Source organism: Ochlerotatus camptorhynchus, unplaced genomic scaffold (assembly GCF_037179485.1).
Source record: "Ochlerotatus camptorhynchus isolate MF236.1 unplaced genomic scaffold, CSIRO-AGI_Acam_v1.1 ptg000014l, whole genome shotgun sequence".
Taxonomy (NCBI): Eukaryota; Metazoa; Arthropoda; class Insecta; order Diptera; family Culicidae; genus Ochlerotatus; species Ochlerotatus camptorhynchus.
In genome coordinates this window covers 4,862,563-4,876,165 of record NW_027040506.1, presented here as the reverse complement: position 1 = coordinate 4,876,165, position 13,603 = coordinate 4,862,563, and the positions used below count along the sequence as shown (strand labels likewise).

The window sequence follows — 13,603 nt, the reverse complement described above, 5'->3', positions numbered from 1 at the left end:
GGGTTCCGTGTTGAATCGATAACTGTATCCAGTTGAGCTGATCATAAATCTTGAATGGGATAAACGAACGCAATGTAGCTGGCAGATGTCACATTCAGGATTTGATGATTCCTTGAACGGTATGCTCCGAGCATGTGCTGATAAAAAATTGTTTATTTTTAGAATTTAACATATGCTATCGATTTGACATGGAACAGTACCACCCCATTGAGTATTTTGATTTATACGATTTGCTTTTTATTTCTTTTAAATTTGCTTCATCACGCCCAGTCTCACCGAGCACGAGCAGCTTCATCGAACACACTCCGAAGAATCGCCCAAATCACCATTCACCATCACTTCACCGCCATCCAAATCACCGCTCATGCAACATTTCGAAATGCCTTCGCGCACATCGTCCCAATTGAGCCACTCGGAGACGTCCCGGAGCGACAACTATCCGCTGGATAGGATCATGACCCACTCCCGGAATCACTCGCAGGACAGTGCCACTTCGTACAGATCGACCGATGGATCGCGGACGTCGTACGAAACCAGTTCCTATCCATATGAAATGTACGACAGCATCATCATTCCCAGAAAGGGGAGTCACACTTTATCCAACGAACCGTTCCAAGTTCTACGAAGAGACATCGAACAAGTTCACCACCATGGCCACGAAAATGGCTACGTATTTGAAACGCACAGCCTTCCGAGGAGAACTTGCATCCACCACAAGCCGGAAGAATTCCATACTCACACATTGCCCCGTCGCGACTATCACCCACATCATCATCATGAGATCATCTTCAAGGATCAACTCAAAATGCCTCCCCAAGAGTTGCTCATCTCGAACGGTAGCGTTAATCAAGATATTCGTTCTTTCGACAGCAACAGTCTCAATAGACGAATGTCCGCCCAGCAAGTAGCAATGCAGCAAGACAAACAGAACCAACAGCGCCGGGCATCGTATGCCTATGTAACTCCAGATACCCACTCCCTATCCAGACGGAACTCTATCACTCACCAGCAAGTGCAAAAGGTTCAACCCATGATTCAAGCCCACATACAGCAACAACAGCAGCAGCCGCCTCAGAAACAACCGCAACAACCTCCTCCACAGCAACAGCAGCAAATATTCCAACCACTAGTCAAACCCCAAGCCCCCATCATCTTCTCGCAACCTGTGCACCCCCCACCCTCGTGCCCCATCACTCCCCCCAACATCCAACCGCTGGACATGCAGGACGACACAAAGTCCTCGTCCGACGAAAGCTGTTCTACCTGCGACTCGGAAAGCGAAAAGGAAGACAAAGAAGAACAGGAAATCTTTATCGACTTCAAGCCTCGTGTCTCACCCGTCCCTTCGCCCAGTTCCATCAAGAAGAAGAAACTACTGAAAACCCTATCGGAGGGTGAAATCCTACTTGACAGGAAAAAGTCCAAACCAACGGTATTAATCCCGGCCAATGCCATCTCGGCTAGTGAAGAGGACCTAAAGTCCCCCGCTGTCGTCGATCCACACAAAGCTAATGCTAAATTGCAGTTCAGCGAAACGCCCATCAAAGACGAGGGCATATTTATCGGTGGCCCAGCGGCGGATCAGAGGAAGGAATCGTATCGAAAGCGATCTGTCAGTTTGGATGAACCGACCAGTGTGGAGGAGGAAAAGGGCCTACTGGAGGAGCTGGAGGCGGATTCCAAGGACGATAGGATGGTAACGGCACCTCCCTCGCCATCCCGAGAGGACAAGCTTTCGATCAAATCCCACTCACCGTTCCACTCGTCGGAATCGTTGGGAACCCGGGACAATTCCGACGGGATCTGGAACGAATCGCAGGCGACGATCATGACACCGAGGTGAGTTTGGTTTTGTTTGGGTTTGGGGGAATTGTTTTTATACTTCTAACCGATGAAATCATTCTGATTGCTTGGCTCCATAGTTTGACCGAGAACGGAAAGTTGACACCTACAACGAAACGGAAAAATCTTCTGCTTCAGCATCAGCAGCGCAGTTCGATGGATACGGATGCGCTGGACATGGAGGATATTGCTGATCAGGTGAGATTGCCGAGAAACAGTTTATGATTTTGCGTCTGGGTGTCTGAGAATTATCCAAACTCGACTGTGTAGAGGTTCAAACTATCTCTGGTTTCTGATTTCTTATTTTGGATTGGCGATCTTTGGAAGTATAAACAATGCTTGATTTAATCGATCCAACGTTTTGCTCCTGGTTTAGATGGATAAAGATTTAATCGATCTATTTGCTGTTTTTATATTGTATAAGACTTCCGTACGTTGCTCCAACGTTTCAGCACTTGCTGCGAGTTGCTGGTGCTTTCTTCAGGAGTAAAATATGTGGCCAAGAATAATGGTTTTGATGTTTAGTAAGGTGTATTTGTTGTTCCCTAGTTTGAAGCGATTAAGACTAGGGTTCTGTGGCATGGTCATTATCGGTATCCTTCCTTAATTTTGTTGCTAAGGAATCCAATTTTGACTGACAAAGCGGCGCGCCTTTGGGGGGTGTTTCAACACTCAGAAATTTTTAGATAGTTTCATGATATTCAGCGATGTCCCAAGTGCATCGAAGATGATCACATAGCTTAAGAATAATACCATTAAATTAATAAAATTTGCAGAGACGTAAAATTATTGGATATTCTTAGATTTATATGAATGATCTGAAAATTTCATAAGCGTCAGGGAAGTATCAATATTTAAGGAAGCTCAGAGAAGCATAGAAAACTTCAGCGATGTCCAGGGAAATTCAGGTGAAATTCGTGGTTTAAGGCAAAGTTCTGTGAGCGTTTATGAAGTTTACAACACTTGTATGTAAAATTAAAGGCAATTCAATTAACTTCAGTAAAACTGTGGTTATTTGTAAAAATACTGATAAATTAAGAGCAGGCTAGACAACTTTAAGGAAATTCAGTATTGTTTAGGACAATTTTAATAACAACAGGAAAGTGTAGAAAATTGGAAAAGTTATGACTTACTGTCGATATTTTAAGGGCAGTTAGCAGCGCCGGTGGTGTAGTGATAAGCATGATTACCTTCCACCCCAGCAGGCCTGGGTTCAATCCCTGTCGGCGCCGCCGGGATGTTCTGAGGCATAACATCTCTGATTACGGAAGTAAAGCTGTTGGTCCCTGGTTCATAAGTTGATGGGTAGTAGGGTAGTATAGAGTTGATAGAGTACGGCAATGTGAAAATTGTATATAGATAGCGAGCAAGGATAACTTTTAGGAAGGTAAAAATCGGATTGATCATCTCTTTTTACCAAACTCCCCCGTTGAAGAGGGATGGTAAAGGGTATCCCTCCTGCCACCACTGGCAAAAGAGATGATCACTGACTCGCTCATGTACCGAAGATATGTTTGAAACAGTTCTATAGATTGTTTCACACATATCGTCGGTACATGAGCAAGTCCGTGATCATCTCTTTTTGCCAGTGGTGACAGGGGGATACCCCTGTTTGGTAAAGAGAGATAATCAATCCGATTTGTACCTTCCTAAAAGTTTTTTTTTTTTCACTATTTCGTTTATTTACCAGGCTCAGTCGTGTGTGACACTTTGCGGAGCCAAAATCAGTAATGTAGGATTTACATTTTAAATAGCAGTATTTCTAGGTTAGTATTGGGTACCAATTACTCGTGGCGGGCTCGAGGTTAATAGGTAACAATTTCAATTGGAAGATTCTAGGTAGGAAACTGGTTTCTGAAGCCTCCTTCAGATACTACTCTCGGACGGTTGACCAAATCCTGGCTGGGCAGGGGCAAGTAGCACAGGAACAGGAGGATAATAAGACTGGGACACAATGGCGGGAAATTGTTTGGAAAGGAGGGGATGGTCACATCATACTCTAACATCAGACAAACAAAGGAATTCGTAGATCGCTTGCATGTTGGGAAGATCACGTGTTCCCAATACATCTCTTACTTCACGGAAGGGTTGTCTACCTCGGGCCACTAGGGTACCCAATAGTCGTGCTCTGGAGGCGTCATTACCCGGGCAATACCAAACTGCGTGATCGATGTCATCATAACCGGTTCTGCACCTACATATATTGCTGTCAACGAGGTTTATTCTATAGAGATGTGCGTCTAGCGAGTAGTGGTTGGACATAAGTCTTGACATCAATCGAATGAATCCCCGACTTACATCCAGACCTTTGAACCATGCTCTCGAAGAAACATTTGGAATAATGGAATGTAACCACCGCCCAAGAGAATTATTTGTCCAATCGTTTTGCCAACTCAAAAGAGAACTCTGACGTACTAATGGGAAAAATTCATCATGTAAAATTCTTCTATCATAAATCTCGCCTTGTTGTGCGCCCACCTTTGCGAGAGAGTCTGCCTTCTCATTGCCTAGGATTGAGCAATGTGAGGGGACCCATACAAAGGTAATCATATATGATCTTTCGACCAGCAAACTCATCTGCTCCCTTACCTTTGAAAGGAAATAAGATGAGTGCCTACCTTGTTTCATCGACCGAATAGTCTCAATCGAACTGAGACTATCCGAGAAGATGAAGTGATGGTCTATGGGCATACCGGAAATCATCCCCAATGCGAATTTGATTGCTGCTAGCTCAGCAACATAAACGGAACAAGGTTCCTGAAGTTTCCGAAAGGCGGTTGAGTATTCATTGAAGACGCCGAAGCCAGTGGATCCATCAATGCGTGATCCATCAGTGAAAAATCTTCTATTGCAATTGACTTGTTGGTACTTTTGAGCAAAAATGCGGGGAATTGAGATAGGTCGAAGTTGATCTGGAACTCCTTGAATAGCCTGTTTCTTGGAGAGATCATAGTCAATGGGGGAGCTGTAGTTAGTAAAGCATACACGAGAGGGGTTATAGCAAGGAAGGCTAATATCCGATGACATATAATTAAGATAGATTCGCACGAATCTAGACTGGATGCTCAATTCGAGCATTTCTTCGAAGTTTGCAATCACAAGGTTGTTACTGACACTACATTTAATCAATATTCTTAATGAGAGCTCCCAGAAACGGTTCTGCAGGGGTTTTACGCCCGCTAGGATCTCTAGGCTCATATTGTGTGTTGAATGCATACAGCCAAGGGCAATACGTAAACAACGATATTGAATACGTTCCAATTTGATTAGGTGGCTTTTTCTTGCCGAGAGGAAGCAAAAAGAGCCATACTCAAGAACTGAAAGAATAGTCGTTTTATATAGTTTAATGAGGTCTTCCGGGTGAGCAGCCCACCATGTCCCGGAAATTGATCGTAGAAAGTTGATCCTTTGTTGACACTTTTGTTTCAAATACGTAATGTGGGTACCCCAAGTGCATTTTGAATCAAACCAGACTCCAAGGTGTTTGAAGGTTAAAGATTGGGTAATGTCTCTGCCCAAAAGATTTAGACGCAGTTGGGCTGGAAACCGCTTCCTTGTAAACACTACCAATTCAGTTTTTTGCGGTGAAAACTCGATCCCTAAATTTCTTGCCCAGAGAGACAGATTATTTAGGGAATTTTGCAATGGTCTTTGCAAGATTTCCGCACGTGGACCTCTCATGGAAACCACGGCATCGTCTGCAAGCTGTCTAAGCGTGCATAGATTATCTAAGCAGTTATCAATATCTTTGACATAGAAATTATAAAGTAAGGGACTTAAACATGAACCTTGGGGTAAGCCCATGTAGCTAATTCTAGAAGTTGTCAGTTGACCTAGTTGAAGGTCATTTGTTTTTCTGACAGCAAATTTTACAAGAAATTATTCAAAATACCGGGTAATCCACAACTATGCAAGTTGTCTGACAGTATGTCTATGGAAACCGAATCAAATGCCCCCCTTATATCCAAAAAGACTGAAGCCAATTGCTCCTTGTGCGCAAAGGCCAGTTGAATATCAGATGAAAGCATCGCTAGACAATCGTTTGTTCCTTTACTCTTCCGGAAACCAAATTACGTATTTGAAAGTAGATTGTTTGATTCAACCCAATGGTCAAGTCTTAATAGGATCATTTTTTCTAATAATTTCCTCAGGCATGATAACATAGAGATCGGACGGTAAGAATTGTGATCAGACGCTGGTTTCCCAGGCTTTGGAATAGCTATTACTTTAACCTGTCTCCATGCTGGTGGAACTATATTGAATTCCATAAATGAATTATATAGGTTAAGTAATCGTCTTTTAGCGATATCGGGGAGGTTTTTAAGAAGGTCGAATTTGATCATATCGCTTCCCGGAGCAGAGTTATTCGATGAAAGAAGTGCCATTGAAAATTCCAGTATTGTGAATGGTTCATCCAGAGAACCGTTACTTCGGACTGTATCCCGTAAAGTTGGTTGTGCTGGAACAGAATCTGGACAAACCTTTTTAGCGAAGTCGAATATCCATTGGGAGGAGTATTCTTCACTCTCATTGGAAGATGAGCGGTTTCGCATATAGCGAGCCTTTTTCCAAAGCGTTGTCATCGAGGTTTCTCTAGAAAGTCCCTCGATAAAAGTACGCCAGTAATTTCGTTTCTTTGCTTTTAGTAAGTTTTTAGGCTTTTTTTCAAGCTTTAGATACGTTTCAAAAAGCTCAGATCTTTCATGTCTACGATAACCTTTAAAGGCATCGGATTTCTCAAGATACAACTTTGTGCATTCGTCATCCCATCCAGGGGTGGCGGGTCTTCTTTTGAGGGATGCACTTGGAACACGTCGTTTCTGAGCTTCTAATGCGCTTTTGTAGATTAGTTCGGTAAAGAAACGATACTCTTCCAGTGGTGGTAGAGGATCGGTAGAATCAATACCAAGAGTTACCGCCGATACAAATTTTTGCCAATCAATGTTCCTCGTGAGGTCAAAAGGAACTTGAATTGACTGATCTGTTTTTAGACGACCACTTTTGATTGAAATAATAATTGGCAAGTGATCACTACCATGGGGATCATTGATAACCTTCCACAGACAATCTAATGATAGTGAGTTAGAGCACAAAGAAATGTCAAGACGGCTCTCTCGAGCAGGAGGGTTTGCTATACGTGTTGCTTCACCAGTGTTCAAGATAGTCAAGTTGAAATCGTCGCACAAATCATAGAAAATACCCGCTCTATTGTCATCGTATGATTCGCCCCAACCAGTACCGTGTGAGTTCATATCGCCCAGTATTAGAACTGGAGATGGAAGGATATTAACTGAACTCCAAAGCTGACGGCGGTTTATGGAAGTCCTTGGAGGGACATATACAGAAGCTATGCAAAGATCTTTGTTCTTCACATTTATTTGGCAAGTGACAATTTCAATGCCTGAAATTATTGGGATTGAGATTTTATAGAAGGAGTAGCACTTTTTGATCCCCAAAAGTACGCCACCATATGAATCATCTCGGTCCAGGCGGATAATGTTAAAATCGTGGAAGTTTAGTTCCTCTTCAGAAGAAAGCCAAGTTTCACAGAGTGCAAATATATCACAATCAGAATTGTGAATCAAATACTTGAACGAGTCTAATTTAGGTATTAAACTACGCCAGTTCCATTGTAATAAAGTGATCATATCTTGATCCTCACTCGACGAATTATCCATCGACAGATATGAATTCACCAATGAGGGGCCATGATGCAGTCAATTGCTTGAAGTAGTTTCCGACTATAGGAACATTTCCTAAAAGTTATCCTTGCTATATCTATATACAATTATCACATTCCCGTACTCTAACGGAACTACCAACTCTATACTACCCTACTACCCATCAACTTATGAACCAGGGACCAACAGCTTTACTGCCGTAATCAGAGATGTTATGCCGTATAAAAATTAACACCTCCCTCTGTTGTAATTATTCTCACATTAAAAGTTGCCTAAGAATTCATGTGCAGTTTTCTTTACAAATTTCTTAGATATCTTCTCAAATTATGTTTGGTAAACTCTTTTGGAACTCTTTTCCGAATTCAGAATTATCGTAAAACGGGTAACACTGATAATTTTTTAAAGCATATTCTAAATATTTTTTGCACCTATGAATAGGTGTTTTTCAAATTTTATATTTTCAAAACAAGTACTGAATATCTAAGAGTAAATTCGTTAGTAATTTGTTAAACGGGGATTAAAGCATTTGCACTATTTTTTTAGTTTTGTGACCGAATATCAGTATTTTGATTTTGGGTTACTTTGATAATGCTCGATGAATGTAGAAAAAAAAATTCGTGAAACCCAAACATTTTAGTTCTTTAAATATGAAACTTTGAATGAGTATATAATCAGAAAACAACGTAGGCAATAAGAATACAACATTGAATTTGTGATGGCTATATTGGAAATACATTTCATAAGTGATGGTTTCGGTGCTTTTTCAAGCAGGTGAAAAATACGAAAATTGTTTTTTAAGATGTTTGTAAAATATGTTACACATACTACATACAAACTATATACGATATCAACGGAAACACCCTAAGCTACGATATAGAACCAATATTTCTAAGTTATAAAAAGCGCAGCGAGTAAATTTAATCTTTATATTACACTATCAAAGTTACCCGCATTATCAAAGATACCCCGTTTTACGGTACTTCAAATAAATGACAGCTGTATAGAATCTTCAACGTATACATCGGAAAGAGCTTGTCTGTAAATCCAAAAGCAGCTGATGAATTTCACCAAATTAGCAATGCCTGCTTTGAACTGTTTTAAAACGAAATCTGATAATTGATTTAAATATTTGTATCAACAGGTCCCCAATACAAAAGCCCACCACAAAGGAAACCAAACCATAATAAAAATTAAATTTATAAAAATCATTTGCAGCTCTGGTCAACAATCTTCCCATCACTTTCCACTGAATGCTTCTAATCAAAAGCATATTATCAATCTCCAGTTGTTCCCCCCAGGAAGCAATCAGTCGATTGCTTTCTGGCTTTCTGCTCAGAATAAGCAAACAAAAATCAACATCACAATAAACATTTCTGTCTTCTGACAGTATCCCGATCGAAAACCAAACCGTACAACGTACCTACCAGAACAACAATTCACTTATTTCAAAGACCACATGGATGTTGAATACAATCCATCTTCCACATAAATCAATCAGGTTGAATTTATATTGAGCACAGCGCGCACTGCAGTGCTTCAATCCTGGTGGAAACCTTCAAGAGTCCGCCTTATCCATTCACGACGACGTGACTCCTGGACCACAATTTTATCACGACGACGACGACGTTGCTGGAGACATCCCCGAGAGAAGTGGGGTGGGGGAAAACCACAAGAATGATGCGCATCTTCGTCCCTCCAGCATATTCGTTCGTCGCACCGCCAGTCAGTGGAATGCCAATTGGGGTAAAGCTGTCTGGCTGTCTACGTGTGGAATGCGACCGAGGCAAGTTGAAAGGGTTTCCGGAATGGTGGTGGGAGTACAGGAAATTGATTACACACAGAGAACGAGTATTGAAATTAATAATTTCTGTTTCCAATTAATCGTTGCCGGTCGGTCGGCTTGCTCCGGGGAAAGACGTTTCCTATTTTTTGGACGTATCCTTAGTCGACCGTTTGTGCTTCGCTTTGATCATGTCGTCCTCTATTATGTAACAGTTTATTGAAACGGGTGGTCCCCGAGGGGTTGTCTTCCATTCACCAAACTGAATGGCTTCATTCGTGAAGAAGATATGCTTGCATGCAGTCGACAGGATGTCTATGCCAGTGCTGGATTATGCAGCGGGATGGAAAAGGGTCGTTTAATTTTAATCAGAAACAAGCGATATTTAATTAGAATTTCTGGCTTTGAACCATATCATAATTTTCATATTCTATTTAATAATACGATTTTAATACACTCTTCCTCAGCCTCTCCCTCCGCTCCCGGTGACCGTGTCAATCGGTGTGCCATCGGCAGCTACCCAACAACCATTATTGCTCTCGTCGACCGCCGTGTCGCCCATAGGAACAGGGCCGACACCACCGACGACAGTGACAACCGGTATCGTGAAACCGACGCCTTCCATTGCGGTGATTCCGTCGCCCAGCATCGAACGGGAGGAACGGGACCTGCTGCAGAAGCAAATTCAGAAAACAGCCACCCTACGGCGCCCATCGAGGCCACTGTCGCCGTCGAAACGGCGTGGCAGCGAGCAACAACAGAAGAAGCTTTCCAAGATCGAACCGCTCATTCATCGGTAAGTTTGAGTAGAATGGAAACGGGTGGGTATGGTAACGTTTTTATGGGTTTTCTGCGAAATATTTTTTCTTGTACAGGGAGGGTAGAATAACTTGTTGATACAATTTATGGCTCCTTGTCGGGAGTCATTTAATACGACGCAGTAGTTGGCAAGGCACAAAATGTGATTTAAAGTGGGGTGTCCTTTTTTATTAAAATGTGATGATTTGTTCGTAGTGGATGCAACAGTTTTCTGGGTGGATTTCAATAAAAAAAAATCACAACACTCTAAGGTTAGATCATAGCTCTTCACGACAGGTCTTTTAACTTTAAGGAAATTTTAGGAACTGTACAAGAACTTCAGGAAAGTTCAAAGATCTTAAGTTTCGGGACAGTTCTGAGAACTTCAGGGAAGTTCCATGAACATCCGAACAAAATTGAGAACGTTTCGATAACATCAGGAATATTTCTAAAGCGGCCAAATTAACTTCCGAAAAATTGTGGGAGCTTAAGGATAGTTTCAAAAGCTTCTAGAACTTCCGGGCCGCTTGCATAACTTCATAAAAACTGCAGGAACTTCACAGATGATCCAATAACAAATTCCAGAAAACTTCAGAAGTTAGAAAGCCCATCATTGTCAGAGAAATTGCAAAACGTTCATCATTGTCAGAGAAATTCCGAGAACTTCAGGAAAATCATGAAAGTTTAGTTGTTTCCATTATTGAAAAGCTTTCCGCAGCTGGCAAAAAAAAACATTTATATTTTTCTAAGAATAATGAAAAATTTCATAATTTTCCGGTAATTTTGAACAAAATTTACGTGCAATATCTTTTTTTTTTCTACATCATGATGGTAATAAGATGTGTTTAAAGTACCGCAAAACCAGACCGAACAATTTATTTTTTCGCAACTTTATAAAATGGAGAAATGGAAAGAAAAAAAACTTGTTCTTACACGAAAGTGTGCTCAGTAAAAAATTATTGCCTTGGATTTTTTACATCTTTTTCGAATAGAGCGTTTCCAGACGAATTCGCAAATCCATTAATTTTCATATTTTTTTTTAATTTGGCTGAACATTTTCAGAAACGTTCCTCATGACCAAAAATGCCATTTTGCATCTTCCACCATTTTAAATCAAGCCTTAATTTTGAAAAAGGCCCATAGAAAAATGGTAGGCTTATTTTCAGAAAACTGTTACTCGAAAAAAAAAAGTTTGTACAATCGGTTTGGTACTTTCGGCAATATTGTAGGGATTATCTAGAGCTACTTGAAAGAAAAACAAATTGCACTCTAAAGAAAATTTTACTATTTTGTTTTATTCAAAACAAAAACTTTAAAGTCGTTTTCTCTAAAATTGATTTCTGTATTTTTTTTTATTTCTTAACAAGATTAGCAATTTTCAGTTTTTAATAATATCAGCAATTTTCTTTTCATTTTTGCAGTCTGACTTCTATTTGTCAGGAATGAATGAGTGGTCTTTTTGAGTTGCTTCAATGATTATAGCCCTTGAGTATTGTTCACTAGGCTCTTGTTTATTATTTTCATATTCTTCAGTAGTTGCATAGCGCAAAAAATTGAGTGAGCTGATCCTCGTTTCGGTTCTGAGCCCAACCGTATAGTTCCTTTGGTTCCTTTTGGATCGGATGTTCACGTTCTCTAACTAGACTAGCTCTGGCAGCCATACGTTTCAGTGTTCCTCCATGGTAGATTTCCATGTGATGTTGCGAAGAAATGCCATTCTTTTCCATATGTATTCTTAAATTGACAACGACTAGAAAACAATTTCGATTTTTATACTGGGATGCAGCTCCCTCACACATGACATACATTTTATTCACAGTTAACTGCTGTTTTGCACGTAGAAAAGCAATCATTTTTAAAATGATGTTTTGAATTTTTATGTTGATAAAAAAAAAATTGTTTTATTTTCTCAGCAGTGATATTTTTTAATAGTTCCACATGCTCCTTACAACATTGCCCAAGGTACCATACCGATTGGACAGATATTTTTCGAGTAACAGTTATTTGAAGATAAGCTTAACTTTTAAAAATAAAGCTCTATTTGGAATGGTGACCTGAAGATGCAAATTGGCATTTTTGGTCATGAGGAACGTCTTTGAAAATGTTCAGCGAAATAAAAAAAATACGAAAATTAATGGATTTGCGAATTCGTCAAAAATCGCTCAATATGTTCAGGTAAATAAAAACGTGCATTTTTTGTGATGGTATACTTTGCATTAAGGGTAAGTTCACTGTTCCGAGAAAATAATTACGCATTGATTTTTCCTAAAAATATTGGAAAAGATATCAAAAATATAAAAATCACATTTTTCAAAAATAATTTTTTTTTTCAGTTTTTCTGAACAAACTCCCTTTGAGTAGCACAGCTTGAAAATATAAAAATATTTCCTGAATAATCCTGCTCACTTAGAACTGATAAAAATTAAATGGGACTGACTTGCGATTACCGACAGTTTAGGGCAATTTCATTAATTTCAGGGCAATTTCAGACACATTGTCAGAACATTTTCCATGACATCAGGAAAGCTCAAAGAACTTCAGGAAACATTAAAGAACTTCATAATTTTTAGGAACTTCAAAACAGACGAGGAAAGTTTCATGAAAGGACTGCGGGATAACAAGGAAAGATCCTACAGCATTTCGGGTACTTGAAACTGCAGGAACTAAAAGAAGTTTTAAGAGCTTCAAAGGAACTTCAGGGAAGTCATGAAAATTTCAGAGAACTCCAGAGAATTGTGAGACTGTAAAGAAGTTTCCAATTTATTCAGGCTGTAAAGAAGTTCCAAGAACCTCAGAGAAGCTACAAACTTCGAAAACTTCATGTAATTTTAAATCTCCTAAGACCGACACATGTAAGTGACTCAAATGGCATACAACTACATACGTCAGTATAAATGACCTAATATGAAGCACAATTGAAATTTTATTCTTTTAAGTTTGTTGACATGTAAAATTATAATGAGACGTATTTTTCAGCTGCCTACGGAATGTTCCATCTAATGGCTACAGAAAAAAAAACCGATTTACATTACAGATTTAACCAAATCCGCAATTTGGTTTAGGCGAATTCTGACACAACAAGTGAAAAGATCCAATGAACCAAATGTGAACATTGGCTTTAAAGGTCGATGATTCTTTTTTTTTTCTTTATTTATTAGATTTTTAGCCGTAGTCCGCCACAATGGACCGCACTAATTAGATGACGAGGCATTTGGCTACCTTAAGAGAGTCATAGTTACTTTCGCCGTTTACCCGCGCTTGCTTGAATTTCTTCACGTTGACATTCAGAGCACTGGGCAGAAATCACATTGTGTCAACACCTGTTGAGGCCATTTACAATGCTTTGTTTTAATTAGACAGTCGGATTCCCTCAGCCATGCCAGTTCTGAATTGACTGTGATGACTGCAGCGCCCGCGGGACACACACCCACACACGGAAGCCCGTGAAGGCCCCGCGCGCTAGCGTGCACCCACGGAGGAACGCATTGAGGCAAACTCCCAC

The 13,603-nt window shown here is 40.2% G+C and overlaps 1 protein-coding gene across 1 annotated transcript in view; it reads left to right on the top strand.

Annotated features, from left to right (window-relative positions):
- Positions 1-13,603, top strand: part of LOC135701218 (uncharacterized) — a 67,225-nt gene that overhangs the window by 36,548 nt on the left and 17,074 nt on the right. The window contains exons 4-6 of the mRNA XM_065221996.1: positions 271-1,839; positions 1,923-2,040; positions 9,771-10,099. Of these exons, the coding sequence (XP_065078068.1) occupies positions 271-1,839; positions 1,923-2,040; positions 9,771-10,099 (2,016 nt within the window). The remainder of the gene's footprint in view (positions 1-270; positions 1,840-1,922; positions 2,041-9,770; positions 10,100-13,603) is intronic.